The sequence below is a fragment of the Candidozyma haemuli genome (genome assembly GCF_002926055.2).
Source record: "Candidozyma haemuli strain B11899 chromosome Unknown I_2014730914, whole genome shotgun sequence".
In the NCBI taxonomy this organism is placed as follows: domain Eukaryota; kingdom Fungi; phylum Ascomycota; class Pichiomycetes; order Serinales; family Metschnikowiaceae; genus Candidozyma; species Candidozyma haemuli.
This window is the reverse complement of record NW_020289909.1, coordinates 422,942-440,828: the sequence shown is the minus strand read 5'-3', so window position 1 is coordinate 440,828 and position 17,887 is coordinate 422,942. Positions and strand designations below refer to the sequence as shown.

The 17,887-nt window shown below is 46.0% G+C and overlaps 6 protein-coding genes across 6 annotated transcripts; all 6 read right to left on the bottom strand. All coding sequences in view use genetic code 12, as the record gives it.

Moving 5' to 3' along the window:
• Window positions 1-599: 599 nt before the first annotated feature.
• Window positions 600-1,775, bottom strand: CXQ85_005100 (TauD/TfdA dioxygenase family protein; the record flags this gene model as incomplete). The annotated part of the gene is made up of 1 exon (XM_025488702.1): window positions 600-1,775. One exon carries the CDS (start codon window positions 1,773-1,775, stop codon window positions 600-602), a length of 1,176 nt encoding a protein of 391 aa, XP_025343469.1.
• Window positions 1,776-2,415: 640 nt separating this feature from the next.
• CXQ85_005099 (uncharacterized protein) lies at window positions 2,416-2,964 on the bottom strand (the record flags this gene model as incomplete). The annotated part of the gene is made up of 1 exon (XM_025488701.1): window positions 2,416-2,964. One exon carries the CDS (start codon window positions 2,962-2,964, stop codon window positions 2,416-2,418), a length of 549 nt encoding a protein of 182 aa, XP_025343468.1.
• A 411-nt stretch (window positions 2,965-3,375) lies between these two features.
• Window positions 3,376-4,164, bottom strand: CXQ85_005098 (uncharacterized protein; the record flags this gene model as incomplete). Its single annotated transcript, XM_025488700.1, has 1 exon — window positions 3,376-4,164. The coding sequence occupies one exon, from the start codon at window positions 4,162-4,164 to the stop codon at window positions 3,376-3,378; it is 789 nt and encodes a 262-aa protein (XP_025343467.1).
• Window positions 4,165-4,298: 134 nt separating this feature from the next.
• CDC47 (DNA replication licensing factor MCM7) lies at window positions 4,299-6,668 on the bottom strand (the record flags this gene model as incomplete). Its single annotated transcript, XM_025488699.1, has 1 exon — window positions 4,299-6,668. One exon carries the CDS (start codon window positions 6,666-6,668, stop codon window positions 4,299-4,301), a length of 2,370 nt encoding a protein of 789 aa, XP_025343466.1.
• A 1,269-nt stretch (window positions 6,669-7,937) lies between these two features.
• On the bottom strand, window positions 7,938-9,395 carry STB3 (Stb3p; the record flags this gene model as incomplete). The annotated part of the gene is made up of 1 exon (XM_025488698.1): window positions 7,938-9,395. One exon carries the CDS (start codon window positions 9,393-9,395, stop codon window positions 7,938-7,940), a length of 1,458 nt encoding a protein of 485 aa, XP_025343465.1.
• Window positions 9,396-10,242: 847 nt separating this feature from the next.
• SEC7 (Arf family guanine nucleotide exchange factor) lies at window positions 10,243-17,417 on the bottom strand (the record flags this gene model as incomplete). The annotated part of the gene is made up of 2 exons (XM_025488697.1): window positions 10,243-11,063; window positions 11,891-17,417. 2 exons carry the CDS (start codon window positions 17,415-17,417, stop codon window positions 10,243-10,245), a joined length of 6,348 nt encoding a protein of 2,115 aa, XP_025343464.1.
• Between the last annotated feature and the right edge of the window lie 470 nt (window positions 17,418-17,887).

Below are 17,887 nucleotides of genomic sequence, written 5' to 3'. Positions count from 1 at the left end.
GTTGATAAAATGAAGAATTGGCGCGAACTTGGGTGGAATTATGTAGGCGGGATTTGCTTTGGGTGCAAAACGGCTCGGCTTAGGTTTTATCAGGCATAAGCGAATGGCATAGACCATAAGAAAGCAGAGAAAAGGGTGGAAATTATTTATTTTTGGGAGAAGATTAATCTTGCCGAGGGAATCTTCAGTTATTAGGGGAATTTTCTTATTGAAAATAGCATTTTTTTTTCAATGAACCCTTATGGGGTTCTGTTTTGTGATACTTTCGGTAGAGCAAACCTCGAGAAATGGATGGTCCAGCTGTACGCCATTTATACACAATCTGGCGATTTCAGGTGATTTTGGTCACTTTTGATCGGAAAAGATGGAGTCTTTTTCTCTGATTTAATTTGAAAGACTGGAATACTTCTGTGGCTGTATTGGCGTGAATATTCTTCAGTAAGTGCATTATTTCTCCACGTTATCCAATTTTCAGCCGTGGTTTGTGGCATATTCTGCCAGGTTACATCATACTTTCATAAAACCAAATTTTTCTTACCTATACTATCTCCTATCACAATTGCTATCACATTCTAAAGCCAGTTAGATGTCCTATTGCTTTAGTAAGCCTTTGGTCTCTCGTCTTCACCATTTTCCTCAGCATTGTCCAAGTATGGCTTCTCTCCAATACATGTAATTCTGAAGTGATGTCTGGCAGAAGTGTGGTGCTGCAAGAAATCGTTACAGTGAGAGTGCATCAAAATTCTGTTATCCCAAAGAATCACAGAACGAGAGTCAGTACCCTTGTGAGCAGCTCTAACCTGGAACTCTGGGTTGTTGGTAACATGGTCTTCGAGGAAGTTGAGAATAGCATCAGACTCAGAAGCCTTCAAACCCTTGATCTTCTGGATGAAGATTCTGGAGAAGAACAAACTCTTCTCTCCAGTAACAGGGTGAGTTCTCACCAAAGGATGTTCAGTAAAGTAGTCTGCCTTAATTCTGGCAACCTGGCCACGAAGAGCAGCAAATCTGTTCTGACCGTAGTTGGAATGGATAGCAGTAAGACCTTCAAGGAACTTCTGCATCTGTGGAGACAAACGTCTGTAAGCTTCTCTTCCATCAAGGAAAAGAGTGTCACCACCAGACTCTGGAGCTTCCAAAGCCACAAAGAAGGAGAAGGAAGATGGGTACTCCTCGAAAGAGACATCCGAGTGCCATGCGTACGAGCCAGTGGTGTACTTGAAGGCCTCATCGTATCTGGCAGGTCCACCAGCCTTACGGAAAGTAACGAAAAGCTCTGGGTGGTTTTCAGTAGAGTAGGCCACTGGGTGAATGTGCAAAGGACCAAAGTACTTACCGAAGTTAACTGCAAACTCTGGTCCCTTGTCACGGAAGTCCTGGTCTCTGAAGATGGCAAGACCTCTGGTTTCAAGGAAAAGAGCCAAGTCGTTCTTTCCCTGGTCGTCAAGCTCACTGAGTTGAATACCTTCGATCTCAGTTCCCAAGTTAGGAGACAAGTCGAACTTCTTGTGAGGCTTGTTGAACAAGGTTTTGAACTCCGGGTCACCTAAGTGGCCCTTATCGTTCTTGGCTCCATCAACGTTCTTCTGGTTGTTGTACTTGTTAGATTCAGCTGGAGAAGCAGCGACCAAGTACTCTGGGTAAAGAAGACTATCACGCTCAGTCTCGACTTCCTTAGAGTCGCTGATCTTACCGGCTTGGATTCTCTCCTTAAGCTCTTCGTAGTGCTTATCGTTGTCAAGCTCAGAAAAGAAAACCTTGAAAGCTGGAGCCATGTTGAGTAATAGAGGTTAAAGATATCTACAAAGCCGTTACCATATCTGAAAATTAAGCTCTTATATGGAGATGTAATAGATTATGGTGAAGTTGTGGCTGCGAATTTGCAACCACTGTGGCGCCTAAGTAGGTATTGGTGCATTCTTCCATAGATTGATCACACAAAAGTTCGAAAAGAAATTATGAAACGGTGATATAGTACGATCAAGTATTGTGATAAGATTCGATGACCAGTCCCGCATTGTGGTTTTCTTTCACCAGTGCATTTCATACGTTGCTTCTATGAGCAAACTTGCAACTCCACATCTATATCATGGCTTAACATGAATTGGTCAGTAAGCTATCGGCCTAATATCTCGGATATTAAATGTTCGGTCGCCGAACTATCACCTAATTAATGTACTAAAATGGTATACCGCTAACGTGACATTCTCTAATTTGTGCAAATTGGAAAGCACGACGTACAGAGCGATCGTTAATCTTCTGTAGCCGACATCTCCCGTGACTCTTGTCTTCGATACATTACTCGTACATTTTTCTTTAACAATGTCTATAGAACAAGGCGGAAATTCAATCCCTGGGTTGAATGAGGAAAGGCGGGTGTAGCTGGGTCTGTCGGAAGTGCCGAAGCTTCTTCACTTATTTACCCACCTTACCCTTCTTACCCTTGTGCTTGTTTCTTCTGAAATTGCCCTTTCTTTTGAAGTTGCCCAAGCCGGTGTGCACCTTCTTGTCGACCAATCCGATTTCTTTGGCCAATGCTGTACCTGGATCAACACCAAACTTCTCCACACGAGCCAAGTCCTTACGGGCCGCCTGTGCCAGCTGTTCATCACCGAATTTCTCGGCTCTCTGAATCTTCTTCGTGAGAAGGTCCACGGCCAACTTCTTTCTGTCCTCTGGGGTTAATTCCTTTGGCTTACTTTCCTCGGCCTGCTCCTCAGGCTTAGCGCCGTTTTCACCAGTAGTTGGCTCGGTAGTTTCTGGAGCAGTTACCTCCTCCTTTGCTGGCTCTTCAGCAGCTGGTTCGGCCACTGGTTCCTCAGGTTGAGCGGCTGGCTGGGCTGCTCCAGAATCCAGCTCTTCAAGACGCTGGACCAAGTCAGCCTTCTTACCGTCCAAGGCCAAACCCTTGGCTTTAAGCTGATCCTTCAATTGAGCCACTGTAAGAGACGCGTAGTCAGACATAATTGATGTTATTTGGTTGTTTCCCACTCAAAGGCAGTAACTAGGTGCTGTTTTGTTGCTTGGTGTTTTTCGCTGTCAACGCGCATCCATACATTCTACTTTTCACGAACACGTTCCAGAGGATGTCAGAGGAGGGTGGTTTAAAAGAAATTGCAAGTGAAATAAATAGATGAATTAGCAAAGAGCCCGAGTTTAAGATCATGCAATGCGGTGTGAATGACTTTGGGCTTTGTTGGGCGAGTCTGGGATTAGCGTGGAAAGATACCATTTGGCTGCGAAATTGATGAACCTGGGGCGGAACAGTACCAGCTGGCCCTAGACGAGTGTAGTTCCAACTTTTCAAACCAGTTTCGACGAATATCTTGTCAAGGCGGCAGTGAAAGACGTCTCAAAGACTTCACAACTTCTTCTTTATGGTCCTGTCTTGATAATGAGTCCAATGACAAGAGCCAAGACTACCATGGCAAGTAACACTGCTGTGAGCGCCAATGCACGAGTAGCTGGGAACTGGTTATTTGTCAATGCATGTTGCACTCTCAAGTACCGCCAATAGCCAGTAAGAACCATAAAAGCTGCAAGAATAGCACATATGATGGACAATGGCTTCGCCAATACGTCAAGTCCAGCATTTTCATCTTTCAAACGACGCTTTATCTGTTCGCCAGCATCTTCAACAAGAGCAGAGGTTGCTCGAGAAGAAATCGAGTACATCTGAACAAAAGCAATTCCTAAAGTTAATGTCATGAATGCACTTCGTATCCAGGCCAAGAACGTCCTTTCATTGGCCATATGGTCTCTCGCAACCGAACCTTTATTCTCCAACACCCAAGGTCGAAGCCTACTAGTAGATTTTGATTTCTCCTTATCAGGCTGAATGGGTGGTTCTTGAATTGGCGTTACCTGATCTAAATTGCTTGCACCTGGGTTTCGGCTGGTTGGAGGCTGAATATCTCTAGCTGAACCTCTTCTCGAAACATGCTGATTTGATGTAGTTATGCTCTTCTTGGATCTGTTCTCAAATATTGCTGATGTGATAACAGGACTTGGTGGAGATGGGATATCAGTGATGTCTCTTTCGACCCCGTGGGTTGCCAGTTTATGTTGATCCACATTCTGGGGAACATCTCTAGATGTCTTGATGCTCTCCAGCTCTGGCACAGAATCGCCACGTCTCCTCGATTCTTCAGCTACACGGTCCATTCCTGATTATTTTCAATTAGTTCAAAGTAAAATACATGTATATGGAAGCAAAAGTGTGGGTTAGTTACTCCTTATCTGCTTTTGTTAACGGTGCGCATTTTGCTCCAGCCGCGTCATTGGCATCCCATTTTCCCTTAATCGTTAACGATCAACAAGGACTCACCGTCATCGACCACCTGGAACAAATTAAGGTGGACGTACTCGTTGATACACAGGTCGATCTGCTCTTGTGTGAATCCCATACCAGCCAATCTCTGGTACAACTCGGCCATGTTGACGGTGGCCTTACCTTCTTGTTCTTCCTCTGCAAAGAATCTACGAATGCTGTTGTTGACTCTTGTCATGACATCGTCTCTCTCAATGTCGTCGTTTGAGTCCATCGAGGACTTCGACACCAGTAGAAGTCTGAGAGCTTCGTCAACATCTGTAGGTCTCACAACATTGTCAAAACGGATTCTTGCAAGCGCTTGGGAGATACGCAAAATACCCAATAACGTTCTAGGCGTGATATGGGCAAACTTCTTAACAGAACCTTCATTTCTCTGTGCTTCTTTTCTCATGCGGATGTACAGCTGCACAACATGGTCACCAACTTCCTTAGGCACCACAGGACGGTATGATCTGGCGACAGAAATGTACTGTCTGATGGTCTTGGGCTCCAATGGCGTGAAGTCCATTTCAGGCTGCTTGCCCTCTCTGTGGACATATGTGACGTGCTCTGCAAGTTGTTCGTCATTGTCTTCAGACGCCTGGTCCAAGATCAAGAACATAATATCAAAACGAGACAAGAGAGCAGCTGGCAAGTTGATATTTTCGTGTGGGGACAAACGAGGGTTGTAACGACCATACAAGGGGTTAGCAGCAGCCAAAATGGATGTACGGGCGTTCAAGGTGGTGTTGATACCAGCCTTGGAAATGGAGATGGTCTGCTGTTCCATGACTTCGTGAATTGCTGTTCTGTCACCCTCTTCCATTTTATCGAACTCATCAATACAACAGATACCGTTGTCTGCAAGAACCAAGGCACCGCCTTCAAGGACCATTTCGTCAGTGACAGGGTCTCTCATGACTGCAGCGGTCAAACCAACACCAGAAGAACCACGACCAGTAGTGTAGACGGATCTTGGGGCGATCTTATTGATTGCCTTAAGCAATTGAGACTTGGCCACACCGGGATCACCCATAAGACAGACGTTAATGTCACCACGGATTCTCATACCATCGCCAATTTCTTTGGTAACACCACCACAGAGAAGTAAAAGAAGAATCTTCTTCACATCCAAGTGACCATAGATCTCAGGAGCGATGGACTGGGCCAAACGTCTGTAAATCGTACCGTTACCCTCACGGTTCAAAGCCATCATTTCTTCTCTGATTTCGGGAGTTATGTCAAGCGATTCGTATTGCTTCTTGTGCTGCTGGACGAACTGGGCTTCCAAGTACGTCTCAGTCAAGAGACCAGCCTTGAGAGCACGGAAACCAGTATATGGCGAAGGCATGAAGATACCAGCAACGTCGACAATGTCACCAGGATTCATCAGTCTGACCAAGTCACCATTGACATGAATGGTAAGAGTTCTTGGAATGTGACCGACAGGCACCTGGGAAGCCATCTCCTGGACCTTGACCTCCTGGAAAGACAGGAACTTGGACGCCCGCGTCAGCATAAATAACTGGCCCTTCTGGTTGTCACCCTTACACACATCCGAAGTGCAATCTCTCAAGGGCTGGAAAACCTTCGAGTTGACTTCTTGAAAGATTTCATAACCACACTTGTCACAAGTGTAGGCGTTCACGAGAACCGATGGCTTAACATCGGAGACTCTGGTGACAATGCCTCTGACAGTGATCATCTTACCAACATGGCTACCTTTGACGTCTCTGACAGCCAAAGCCTTTGTTCTTCCAGTCAAGGGCTTGAAGTACAAGTGGTATCTTCTGGTTAACTTGGCAGGGAACATGTTTTGCAGCAACAAATTATTGTCACGGTCATCAGAACTCTGCCAGTCTGTGTTGGATTGCTGGGAAAGGCCAGCGTTCAAGGAATTGAGCTCGTCGGTGTTTTCCTGGGCCACCCTCAAGTTTCTCAACTTACGCTGGTGCAAAATCACATCCAACACGTCATCCTTGTAGGAAATATCCTTGGTTGGCTCTGGCATCAACGAGTCGATGACCTGGGAGAAAAGCTCGACAAAGTGGTAGGTGTTCTTTTGGATCTGGTTGACCAAGTTCATCTGGCCAGCCTGAGACTGGGACGAGAAGAACAGCACTTCCTGGTACAGCTTGATGTCGTCCAAGTCGATACTGATGGTTGAGATGTCTCTGTTGGCGACTTTCTGCAACAAGTCCAAGTATTTGATACCCAGCTCTTGCAATTCAGGCTCCACGTCGAGATCGACATCTGAAGAAGACTTGAAGTGAGTGAAAAAGTCACGAATCAGCTGCTTGAGCTCAGTATAGTTGACGTTTATTTGCACGGTGGGAAGAACCGTGGTCGCAGACATGGCGAAATATAACTATCAATTGGGAATTGTTTTTTGGGGGAGTTTTAGGGGTTTTTAGGTAAAGAACGTGGTGATGGAAGTTCAGGGCTGGTTAGATGGGTATGGCTTTTTTTTCGGTGCCGCGCCATAAGTATTCCTAATTGGGTGAAATACACGCGTCGCCAACGGTCGAGCCGAAAAGGGGACAACCAAGAGGGAGATAAATTGGGAAAATGATGGGTTTCTGGAAATTTTTGGAAGCGGGACGTCTCTGAGTATGTTGTTTTTCTGAATTCCAAAAATTCACATTTTTTTCACGAATTTGCTGGGGCTGGGAAGTATTGCAAATCGCTCGCTGCCAAATGCAAGGGATGGCTGCGAAAAGCACGGTTGGCCTGGAAGGAGTCGCTCGAAACACAAAAAGGATGATAAGATAGAACGAGGAGAATTTGACAAAGTAAGTGAAATGTGACGTTTCAAAGGGCGGAGAAGGCTTTTGGAGAAACTCTGCTTTGCTTGACGTGTTTAGGGAGAGTTGGTGTGGGGACTAGTGGTTCCAGTGGTGACGCTCTTCTGGAGCATTGGAATCTGTAGAATAAGCTTTCTTGTCTTATGTTCTATTTCTATGATTAAACTTTGACTTCGTTCTACTTAGGAAGAGGTGCTTAACTGACTTGAGTGGATTTGTTTAGGGTAAGTGTTGTGTTGGTGGTTGGTATTGTTAGCTGGTAGGCCCCAAAACAATGAAAGAACATTCTTCTGGCGATTCCACGAAACACGGTATTTTCTGTACTTTTCTGGAACCATACAATCAGATCAGTCTCAACGGTTGCAAAGAATCGCCAGGGATCATCCCTCAGTTGCTCCTCCACTTAAACATACCATGACCAGGCGGGGCCTGTTTGGAACATTCCAAACGCCAAATGACATGTACTGTTCGAATTGGTAAAGCGCAATTCGGTCATTTTGGTTTTTTTTATGCGGAGGCAACGCTGTTATTGAATAGTTGGTGGATGGGGTAGTTCCCTAGATCCCAGCCATAGTGTAGCATCGTAGTATTCTTTGGCTTCGTAGTTACAGAACAAACAATTATACCTTTGAGGTTTATGTATTTCTATACTATCGGTGCCACCGCAAGAGACCTGCCCTTGAGTAACGGCGACGAGCTGAGACAATCTTTTGGACCAAAGAGAGCCAGGTAATGGAGAAGAGAATTAAGTTACCATTTTGCAACAGATTAACTAGTTAGCCATCTGAAAATAAAAATAAGCATCAGCCAAAGGCCAGACACTATATCGACATCAAGTCGACCAAAGCACGAGCAGCCCGCTTTTCCTCGCTTCTCAAGCTGTCTTCTTTGCCCGGCGTCGTCAGCGAACCAGCACTGTGTTTCCGCAAAGACTCAGCACCAATGGTGGCCCAGTCTTCTTCGTCGGTATCTGAAGCTTCTTGCTTCGTAGTTTTCGTGCCGTTAGCACCATTAGCTGTATTTTTAGGGAGTGACGACAGCAACGTAGAACGGATGCTAGACTCGTTGAAACTTGACTTTCTTCTACCACCAATAGTGTTGCCGAAATTTTCTGCAGACACGTTAAACGTGCCTGGGTGTAAATGATTCGTAGAGGCCGACCAGGAGCCAATTGGAGACACCGAAAGGACGGAACCTGAAGGAGGAGGGGGTGATGATACAGAAATCAGCAGCCCACGACCCGAAGATACGATGTAGTTGTCTAAGTTTTCGATCGAGTTGAGTCTCAGTCTGCTGAACAATTGATGACGGTTCGAGTAACCCATGTGGGCACTTTTCGTAACCGAGTTGGCGCCAGCCGACAGCGACAGCTTCCGGCGAGAGCCCAGAAGATGTGGAGGTGGCAGCACCTTCAAAGGGACGCGGTTGGCAAACAGAACAGGAGGCAGTTTCTTCCACCTGCGTTCGTTTCTGCTATCGTCATGGTCAAACTGGAAAAGACCATCTTCAGCGGTATCCATATCGTCTTCATCTGAATCCTCGGCGATAGCATTGTCATCGACCTCGGCGGTTCCGAAACGAGCCATTCTGAGCTTATTGAGTTCTTCTTCATCCGAAAAAGGCGTTGCCTCGTCCTCGTCGTCCGATTCGGAATCCACCGGTTCGCCAGAACCGCCGTCTAGCGCTTCGCCAGGAACACTAACGTTGTGGAGGTTATGCTTGCCGTTGGAGATGGAGTCACGACGAGAACTGAGTGCCAGCTCTTTCTTGGGCTCTTTCTTAGACCAGCCAAGCTTGGCCTTCTCTTTAAGCTCGTGAACACTGATACGTGCTTTATCATCGGTGTTACTCCCTTCAGTGACAATGTAATCGGAGTCTTTTCTTCTAACAGCCCACTGGCCCCAGCCGATTTTCTCAAATACAACATTGTTTTCTGAGTCACCTGCCTCCATAGCAGCCATGATAAGACGACGCTGCTTGGAAAGCGACAAGAGGTCAAACCCTGGCACTTCCACAGCCAACTGGGACGTGATAAGCCTGATTGGCAACGGTCCCTTCTTGATCAAAAGATTGGCAAGCCGAGTAGGAGTGATTTCCGAGGCCACCTTGATAGCCTCGGGCGAGGACGTGGAGAGCTTAGTAACGTGTTTCACGGCGGCAGCAGCAGAAGCAGCAGCGGCACTGCCATTCTGTTTGCCTTGTGGAGGCAGCAGCATCACCTGCTGTTTCTGTGTTTGTTCGTGGGTGGACGTCTCCTGGACCCCAGATTCCGTGTTCATGATAAGCGTGTGGGGGAGGGGGAAAAAGGTGACAGTTCAAACGGTAAAAGAGTGGAAAATTTCACGGGCAAAACAAAGCAAATAGCCTTTCGTTCGTTGGGTTTTTCTATGTTTTAATTCAATTTCTTGCAGTTCAATAAAATTGTGGCACGGGAAAGGAAATGGTATTTAAGCAACTGAAAAATCCCATATGTAATTTTTCGTGAGACACTCTCTTTTTTTATGCTCGATAATACACATTATATTTATATGGGGGGAGGGAGCGCACCCGAAAAAGGCGGGTCGCATTCTTTTTTTTCGCACCGTGACAGGAAAATTGTTGTGTTTTTTTTGTTTTTGGCTTTGGTTACTGGTGAGGAAATGTGGTGCCCCGCCACGGAAAGCTTTGGACGAAGAGAGGATAAGAAGAGGAAGGATGTGATTGGGCGATTTAAAACAACACGTGACATAAATAACCAATAAGTATCTCTCTACTCTCTTTATTTGGTCTTTCCTGGGAAGTCCACACTTTCATGGACCCTGAGAGGTACCCTGTTTTGCGATTTTGCAATCGCTCCTGAGTCACTTGCCTCGAGGAATAATCTGGTACTGCATACAAGCACGGGCTTTTTTCCAAAAGAACCAGTGAATGACAGACCACCAGGCCCCACGGTGTGACCGAGTGGGAGACATAACTGGAAGTAGACACCTCTCTTATCCGGATCCGGATAAGGGGGTCAGATGTGCACTGTAGATATGGAAATTTAGAGATTTGAAGAGGCCTCTACAATTAGTATGCTGATGGTTCGTGTATTGCTCATACTGGCGTAACGGGGTCCGCTTGAAATCAAGAACTCGTGAACAACGCTTACTTCAAAGATGGGAAGTTCTTGTCGTTCACAGCAGGTGGCTGGGCCTTCTTGTTGTTGGTGTTGGCGTTGTTACCGCCCTTACCACCTCTGGCTGGCTTTGGGCCTCTGGAGCCCTTGAAGCCGCCTCTGGAAGAGTCGTTCTGAGGTCTTGGAGCCTCGTCAGCGAAGACAGCGTTGAAGTCCAAGAACTTCTTCTCCTTGGTAGCCTTCTGCTTCTGCTTTCTAGCAGCAGTGGCCTTGAAGTAGTCCTCAGTGTGCTTCTCAACAGCCTCACCTTCGGCCCACTTAGCCTCGGCACCCTGGTTAGCGGATCTGACGGTTCTCTTACCGTCCAAGTTGTTCTCAGCGAGCTGCAACTCGTTCAAGTAGTCCTGCAAAGACTTGGCAGCTGGTGGAGCTGGCTCGCCCTTCTCGGCGCCCTCCTGCTCCAAGTCAGCCAAAGCATCACCGGTAGCGTTGGTCTCGTCGTCCAACTCTCTCTTGTCGTTAGAACCCCAGCCCTGCTTGAACTTCTTCTTAGAGTCGGTCTTGCCGGTTCTGGAGTGACGGTCAAATGGCTTCTTCTCCTTGGAGGAAGCAGTGTTGGATGGAGGAGCAACGTCCTTGTTGTTGGTCTTGTTTTTGAGAGCAGCCTCGTTACCAGTTGGGCCCTTCTTGTTCTTCTTGGCTCTGGTAGGGTCGGCCTTTGGTGGAGGAACGTCACTCTTCTTAGAAGAAGTGGTGTTCTTCACAATCTCTCTTGGGGCCTGTGGTGGGAGCGCCAGCTCATCCTCCACATCGTTACCCAATAAAGCGTACAAGTTCTGGTCGGTTAGTACTTGCTGGGGTTGTGATCTGCATTGGATTATGGCCTGACACGGACTTTTCTGGGGTATCGCAAGTTGGCCTAAACAGCAACGACAAGCTGGGGAAACTGAAATCTTTTCAATTGTACTGGGTGGACAATCTGTGGATAATTGACAATGAGAAATTGAGCTTTCTGTGTTGACGTTGGTGGTGCCTTTCGGCCAACTTTGCTTTCGACTGCCCAATGTGGGAATGTGTCTTCCGACGAATTGAGGGTACCAGGTTGGTGCTATGGGCGGAAATCTATGGTTTGTTCAAACATACCTTGTTTTCAAAAGACATAGTTGTCGTAATTCGACAGCGTTCGGAGTTGGAGCAAGGAGTAGGAAGTCCCAAAGAAAATTTTTCATAGAAGAAAAAAACCGTCAGAGCGAACTTCCAACAAAAACACCCGTACATCCACACACTGTCAGCCACCAAAGCAGACCATTCTACTCAGATGAATCCTGTTATAAAAGTACAAATTAGCCGATCGGGATTAGCTCTAAAGTCACGAGTTATTCATTTTTTTTTAAACTCCTCTAAATTTTGTTTTTTTTTTCCGCCACTATGTCCCTGCGACGTCATGCTTGGCCTTTCTCTCATTGTGGACCCGTTTGACTTGAAACAAATTGCTGCGAAATTTCCCCAGTCTCACCACCTTAACGCAAACCACACCAACAATTTGAGATTCGCTCACGTGACGCGTGACCGACATATGAGGCCCCATTCTTGCATGCAGCAGGAACCATGTCTAGTCTCTCTTTTTTTTTGCAACCATACCACATTAGGCCTCTTCATTTGTGAGGAATGTATCACCCACTCTGGAAAAGAACATTTGAATGGCCTTTCTCAACTCTTGCGACATGCCTCTATCGAACAACTTCAACAACAACTTGTACATGGAAGGAGAATGCTTAGAGAAGTCTGCGTCATCAAGTTCGACATATCCTCTAAGGATCTCTATGGCAACAGGCTTCCACGTAGAAATACTCTTTTGCTGGTTAGACTCGTCGAGCTGGCCAAATCTGTCCACAATGTCGTTGGAAAGAGGTACAACAGACTTGAGGATTGTTTCCTTGACCTCTCCACTAACCTTGTTGTTGTCACAGTAGAGTCTGAACATGATGTTCAAGAAAACAGCAGATGACATGCTCTCCTGTTTGAGCAAGTTTGGAAGTCTTTCGATCACACCGGCATTCCACAATCTGAGTCTCAAGTCGTAATCGTCATTGAAAGTTCTTGCAAAGTTGTAACTTGATTCTAACAAGTGAGCGAGCTTCATCAAGTGGTGGTGGGAAATACTATCGTAGAAAGCTTCTTCAACAGAGAGCTCCAGCAAGGTCTCGATCATCAACAACTGAAGGACACACTTGATGACAATAGAGGACTTATCCTTGGATCTTTGCAACCTTTCTTCGGCCTCATCCTTGACAGGGGAAGCGACTTCATGGGATTGTCTGGAAGAATCATTGAGATCAAGAGGGACATCAATACCATCATCCTCTGCACCTTGCTTCTTGGCTGGATCCAAGGTGAATAACTCGTTAGCAGTAGTGAGGTCGAACAAAGACTCGAAAGCATCAGCGATCAAATCCCATTGCTGTTCACTAAGTCTACCCGCATTCTTAATCAAAAAGTCTTGCAAGCATGATTTACCAGTTCTTGCAATGGTGTCGTTCTCTTGACAGATACAATTGATGAGGAGATCCAAGAAATCCTTCAACATTGGAGTAAGATCGTCAAAGTACTGAGTGAAAAGCGACACCATGCTGTTGAGGGCTTGAATCAAAGTTGTAGAGACCCAGAATGAGATTCTATCCCTCTCAGACAAGCTTCCGTCTTCCTGGTAATTCAACTTCCAAGGGTTGGCCAACACACCAAAGATAGGGAACAAGAGCTTGTGGCAAATGTCGTTCCAGAAGTCCTCCTTAAAGTTTGCACCATACTTCAGAAGAACGTCGAAGAAATGAGTCAATGCTCTCGAACGAACTTCGAGCTCTTCACCTGTCATGATAATGTCAAAGAAACCAAACAAGACAGGGAACCAGAGTTTACGCAAGGTATCAGCATTCTCGGAGCCACCAATAACGACCTTGCCGTTCTTTTCTTGTTCGGCAGTAAGATTAGCCACCTTCACAATCATCTTCAGCAACACCTCAAGGGAAAGGAGACCAACCTTTTGGAATTTCTCATTCTTAGCAAACTGGGTGAAACATTCGACCTTGTCTGGGAATGAATCTTGACGACGAACCTCCTCGCTGTGCTCCTTGTTGATAGTGAACGCAAGCTTGTATGCCTTGGTTACCAAGCCATCCTTCTTCTCACGAGCAGCAGCGGTGAGAACCTTGAAGATGGTCTTCCAACCAGATCTGATTTGAGGAGCATTTGCCAAGATCAAATTGTTCATACACTCGACAACCATATCTTTCACATCGTAGGATGGGTTGTGGACGATGATATGCTCAAAAGGTTTCAAGAACTCCTTCTGGAACTTAAACTGAGCCAATTCCTCAATGTTCATAAATCTGGATGACAACTGTCTGAGGGAGTCCAATGCAAAGAACGAAACATTAATGTTGGCATTGCAACCAACGACATTGAAAACTTCTCCCATTATAGCCCACAATTGAGACCATTCCAAACGGATTCTGCTCATATTGTAGTAACAGATATCCACAACCTTCTGGAGTGAGAACATTCTAGGGTTAGTGGACAGTCCAGAAGACTCAATCTCCTCGGAGACGACCTTACTCAATGCTTCGATGAAGTCCTTGATACCTTCACCTGACAACTCAGCACTGTTAGTGAACACCTTGTCCATAGCAACACTTAATTGAGTTCTTGACAAAAGTTGAGCAGCCTGAGGGGACAAATGTTGGTTATGGAACTTCATAGACGCAGACTGAGACGGAGTGAACAGACTGAAGAATCCTGAAGAAGCAGTGCTATCAATAGAATTTCTGTTGACCATCTTGGCAGCCGAGACGTCAGGAATGGAGTCCTGATCAACACCCTGCGCGATCAATTGCAAACGTTCGAGCTGAGAAATGGAGGTAAGCACTTGAATCCATGCAGACTTTAAATGGTCTCCCTCGCTGATTGCAATATCCAACATGATGTGAACTGCAGCAATATTCTTAGGCTTGATGTTTTCCATATTAGTCAAACTCTGGAACTGAACCAAGGCGCTGATGTAAGACTTCTTTGCGTAAGGGATATCGAACATGCATGCAATCTTGATAGAGAGCTTGATACCTTCAAGACAAACATTAGTAACATCCTCTTCGTCGTACTCCTTGAATGGAGGAGTCAAACCGGCTAAGATGGACATCCACAACGTCTCAAAAATGGTTCTAACATGAATAACGTGGGAAGCAGCGTGGAACACGGATCCCAGGGCATCGTCAGACTTCATCTTCTTACCCAAGCTCTTGACGAGCTTCTCTGTCTTCGTCGACATTTCCTTGGATGCATGCAAGTAGGCTTCCCTAGTAAGATCTCTACCTCCAAAGAATCCAACAGATGCAGCCGGGGTGACTGAAGCATCACCAGCAAGAAGAGCAGCATGCTGCTCCGACTGCAACTTGATCTCGTTCAGTTGAATCTCGTAGTAAATCTTTTCAAGAAGTTCCCTTGGCAAGTCCTTACCGTCATCAATACCACTATTGTTGGTAACGAAACCATCGACAGTCATTCTATTCTTGATCTGAGGAGAATGCTGATCCGTGTTCAACATAACAACGGAGTAAGCAAGAACATAAGCGGTGTCGGCGTTACTAAAGATACCTGGGTTGCCGAGAACGTAACGTTCGGCGAACTTCAACATGAATCTATCAATCTTTTGAGCTTCGCCAGGCAATCTGAAGGCCTGCAAGAAGGTACGCATAGCATCAACGAAACCAGTGTTATTGAAGTTCATTTGATCCACGAAGGCATGCATGATAGCAACATTCTTTTCATCACCTTCACCAAGGAATTCACCAATGGCAGCCTTGTTCAAGTTCTCCGTACTAAGCAAGAACACAGCAATATCTTCTGGGTCATCGGACTTGATAAAGCCATTTTCAATCAATGCCTTGACACCCTTCTTAGGTCTCTGGTTGAATTGTTTGATCCCCTCCAAGAAAGCTTTCTTTCTCTGCTTCAGATTCTGGAACTGCTCCGGATCGTCGGAACCTTCAGGTGGTTCAGATCCACTCGTAGGCGCAACAAAAGAAGCATTTCTTGAAGTAATTTGACTTGAGTTGGGCGACTCACCGTTGGAGGACCTGCCTGCGTTGAGACTCGTTCTGGAACCAAAGCCATTAAGCTTGGAGGTTGAGCTGATACTCTTTTGGGCCCAAGAATAAAGAGATCTCAAAAATGCAACGGTGCAGTTGATGGAAGACATCTTCATAGCATACTCAAGCGGGAAGCTGTTGTAGATATCTGGCTCAGGAGGCTTGGATGAAATAGTCGAGCTGGTCAAGTTAGCAATCTTGCTAATATCGTACAAGGAAATTCCCCTGCGGCCATTCTCACGGTAAGCAGCTTTTTGAGTTGAGGTAACTTCAACACGAGATAAGGATAACTTAGTCAACAAGTCAACGATCTTCTCACAAATATTAGGCTGCTCACTGTCACAGTCGTAATTGAGGTAGAATTCTATGAGACAACGAGAATCGCTGCATAGACGTTCGATAATTGACAACAAGTAACGCTTTTGATGAGGCGTCGATGTCTTCATTTCGGCAACAGGCATGTAAATTTGCTCCCAGAAAACAGGAATCTCCATCTTGAAGTCAGATCTCAAGTTAGAGATCAAGAGCCAGTAAATCTCGAGAGACAACTCGAAGATTGGAGCAAGTGGCGAAGCAGCATTCTTAATTAAGGCCTGGCACAAGTACGAACGCACCGCATCAATTAAGCGAGTCCTGTCATCGGAGTTGGATGAAAGAATGACCACATCCTTGCTCAAGAAAATGTCAATGTTCTCCTTCAAGATGGTATGGATAATGTGCAAAGAAAGAAGCTTTGAACGGACAGAATGAGACTTCATATCCACATTATCGGTATCAAGGTCTTTGATAGAGAGCTTGCACATGGCTCTGAAGATCAAGAAAGCGTCCTTGACGGCCAAGTCCTCGTCGTTCTCAGAAGCCAAGTTAGCTTCGTTCACACGCTCCAGGTCCAAGCTGGAGTTGTTTTCCAAAGCAGCCAAAGTGAGCTTCTCTTTAGGTTCAGATTCTTCCTGCTGGCTGTCATCCAGCTTGAGGTTGAAATTACTGCTGGACTTAGACATCCTAGACTTATTAGCCAAAGATTCTTGAACTCTTTGGAAAATGGCGCCGATAACTTGAGTCAAAATACCCTGGGCAACAGCCTGGTTTCTAGGAGTAAGCGAAAAGATAAAGACATTGTAGATCTGTCTAACCGCCTTCAAGAGAGACGCGCCGTGGGTAGGCATTAGTAGGATACTGTGCATCAATGCTCTGACGACTTGCAATTCGACTTCAGGGTCGGTGCCCTCACCTTCGAAACATGCAGAAATGACATCAACAGAGTCATCCGTGAGCTTCACTCTATCGCTTTCATCTTCAAACAGGGCGTAGTCGAACAACTTAGCAAACAAGTCCACGGCGTTTCTCTTCAAATCATGGCTACCCAATTCACAGGCCATCTTTAAAGCTTCGTACATAACGTGAGGGTCTCTGGAGGACAGGTTGTTCAATGAATCGATGGCCTTTTGGGTAGCATTTTTCAACTGGTCGTTCTTCTTGGCTTCTTTGCTGCCTAGAATCTGCTCAAAGGTCTTGTTGAAGATGTGAATATTGTCAACGGTGGCGTTAAAGTACTTTTTGGCGGGTAGTTCGGCCTCCTTTGGAGCGTCTGTTTCAGCAGCGTTATCGGTAGAGCTGCCAGCGATATTAATCTCAGGCAATGGCTTATCGTGAGCAAAGCCGTTCTCCTGAGAAGTCTCTGCATCACCTTCAGCATTGTCTTCTTCCTGGCCCTCAGCAGAGGTACCCTCCTCCACTTTTTCAGGTTCCTGGGGTTGATCTGAGGATTCACCTTCCTGGGCAACGTCCTCGGCAGGGTTCGAGTCAGCAGGCTCAGCTTCAGCCTCTTCTTCTTTGGCTTCACCAGAAGTCTCTTCAGCGGCCTGATCAGCAGCTTCTTCGGCAACTTCAGGCTCCGTCTCCTTGGGCTCCTCAACAGCGTCCTCTTTAGTAGTATTGTCCTCAATTGGATCAGATTTAGGCGAAACTTCACCCTCAACAGCAGTCTGGTTCTCCTGATCCACCTTCTCCACGTCAGCCCTGGACGTCTCGTCCAGCACCTTCGGTTGTTCACTTTCACTCATTTTAAGCAGTTTCAAGACCCAAACTTCAGTCTAAACAGATCACTTAGAAAAAGCCCTGTTATATGAGAATCTGAAAAATTCGGTTCACTCAATCGGGTTTCCCGTTTTTTCCGCTATTTCAGCTTATGTATTTCCAACTTTCCAGCGTTTGGTACTGGTGACTTGTGGATTCCGATATAAGGCCGATTTGTCCTTTTTAGATTACAGCTTTTTTTCTGTATTTGTCCCGCACTCTGGGGTCTTTTTTTTTTTTCTTAGCGAAAGTGGACTTGGTGGACTGCAGACAGGGCCCCTCTACCAAGAACCAACCACCGCTGGGCTGCTTATTTGGTTTAGTGTATTTTTTTGGAATTTTCGGTTTTGTCTGGTGGTGGCTGAGTTTTGAGGGGCCTTAGAAGGAGATGACTTAAAGTTGGGGTGTGTTTTGATGAAGGAGCGTGGAATTACTGGTGGTGTAGATTTTTCAGTTA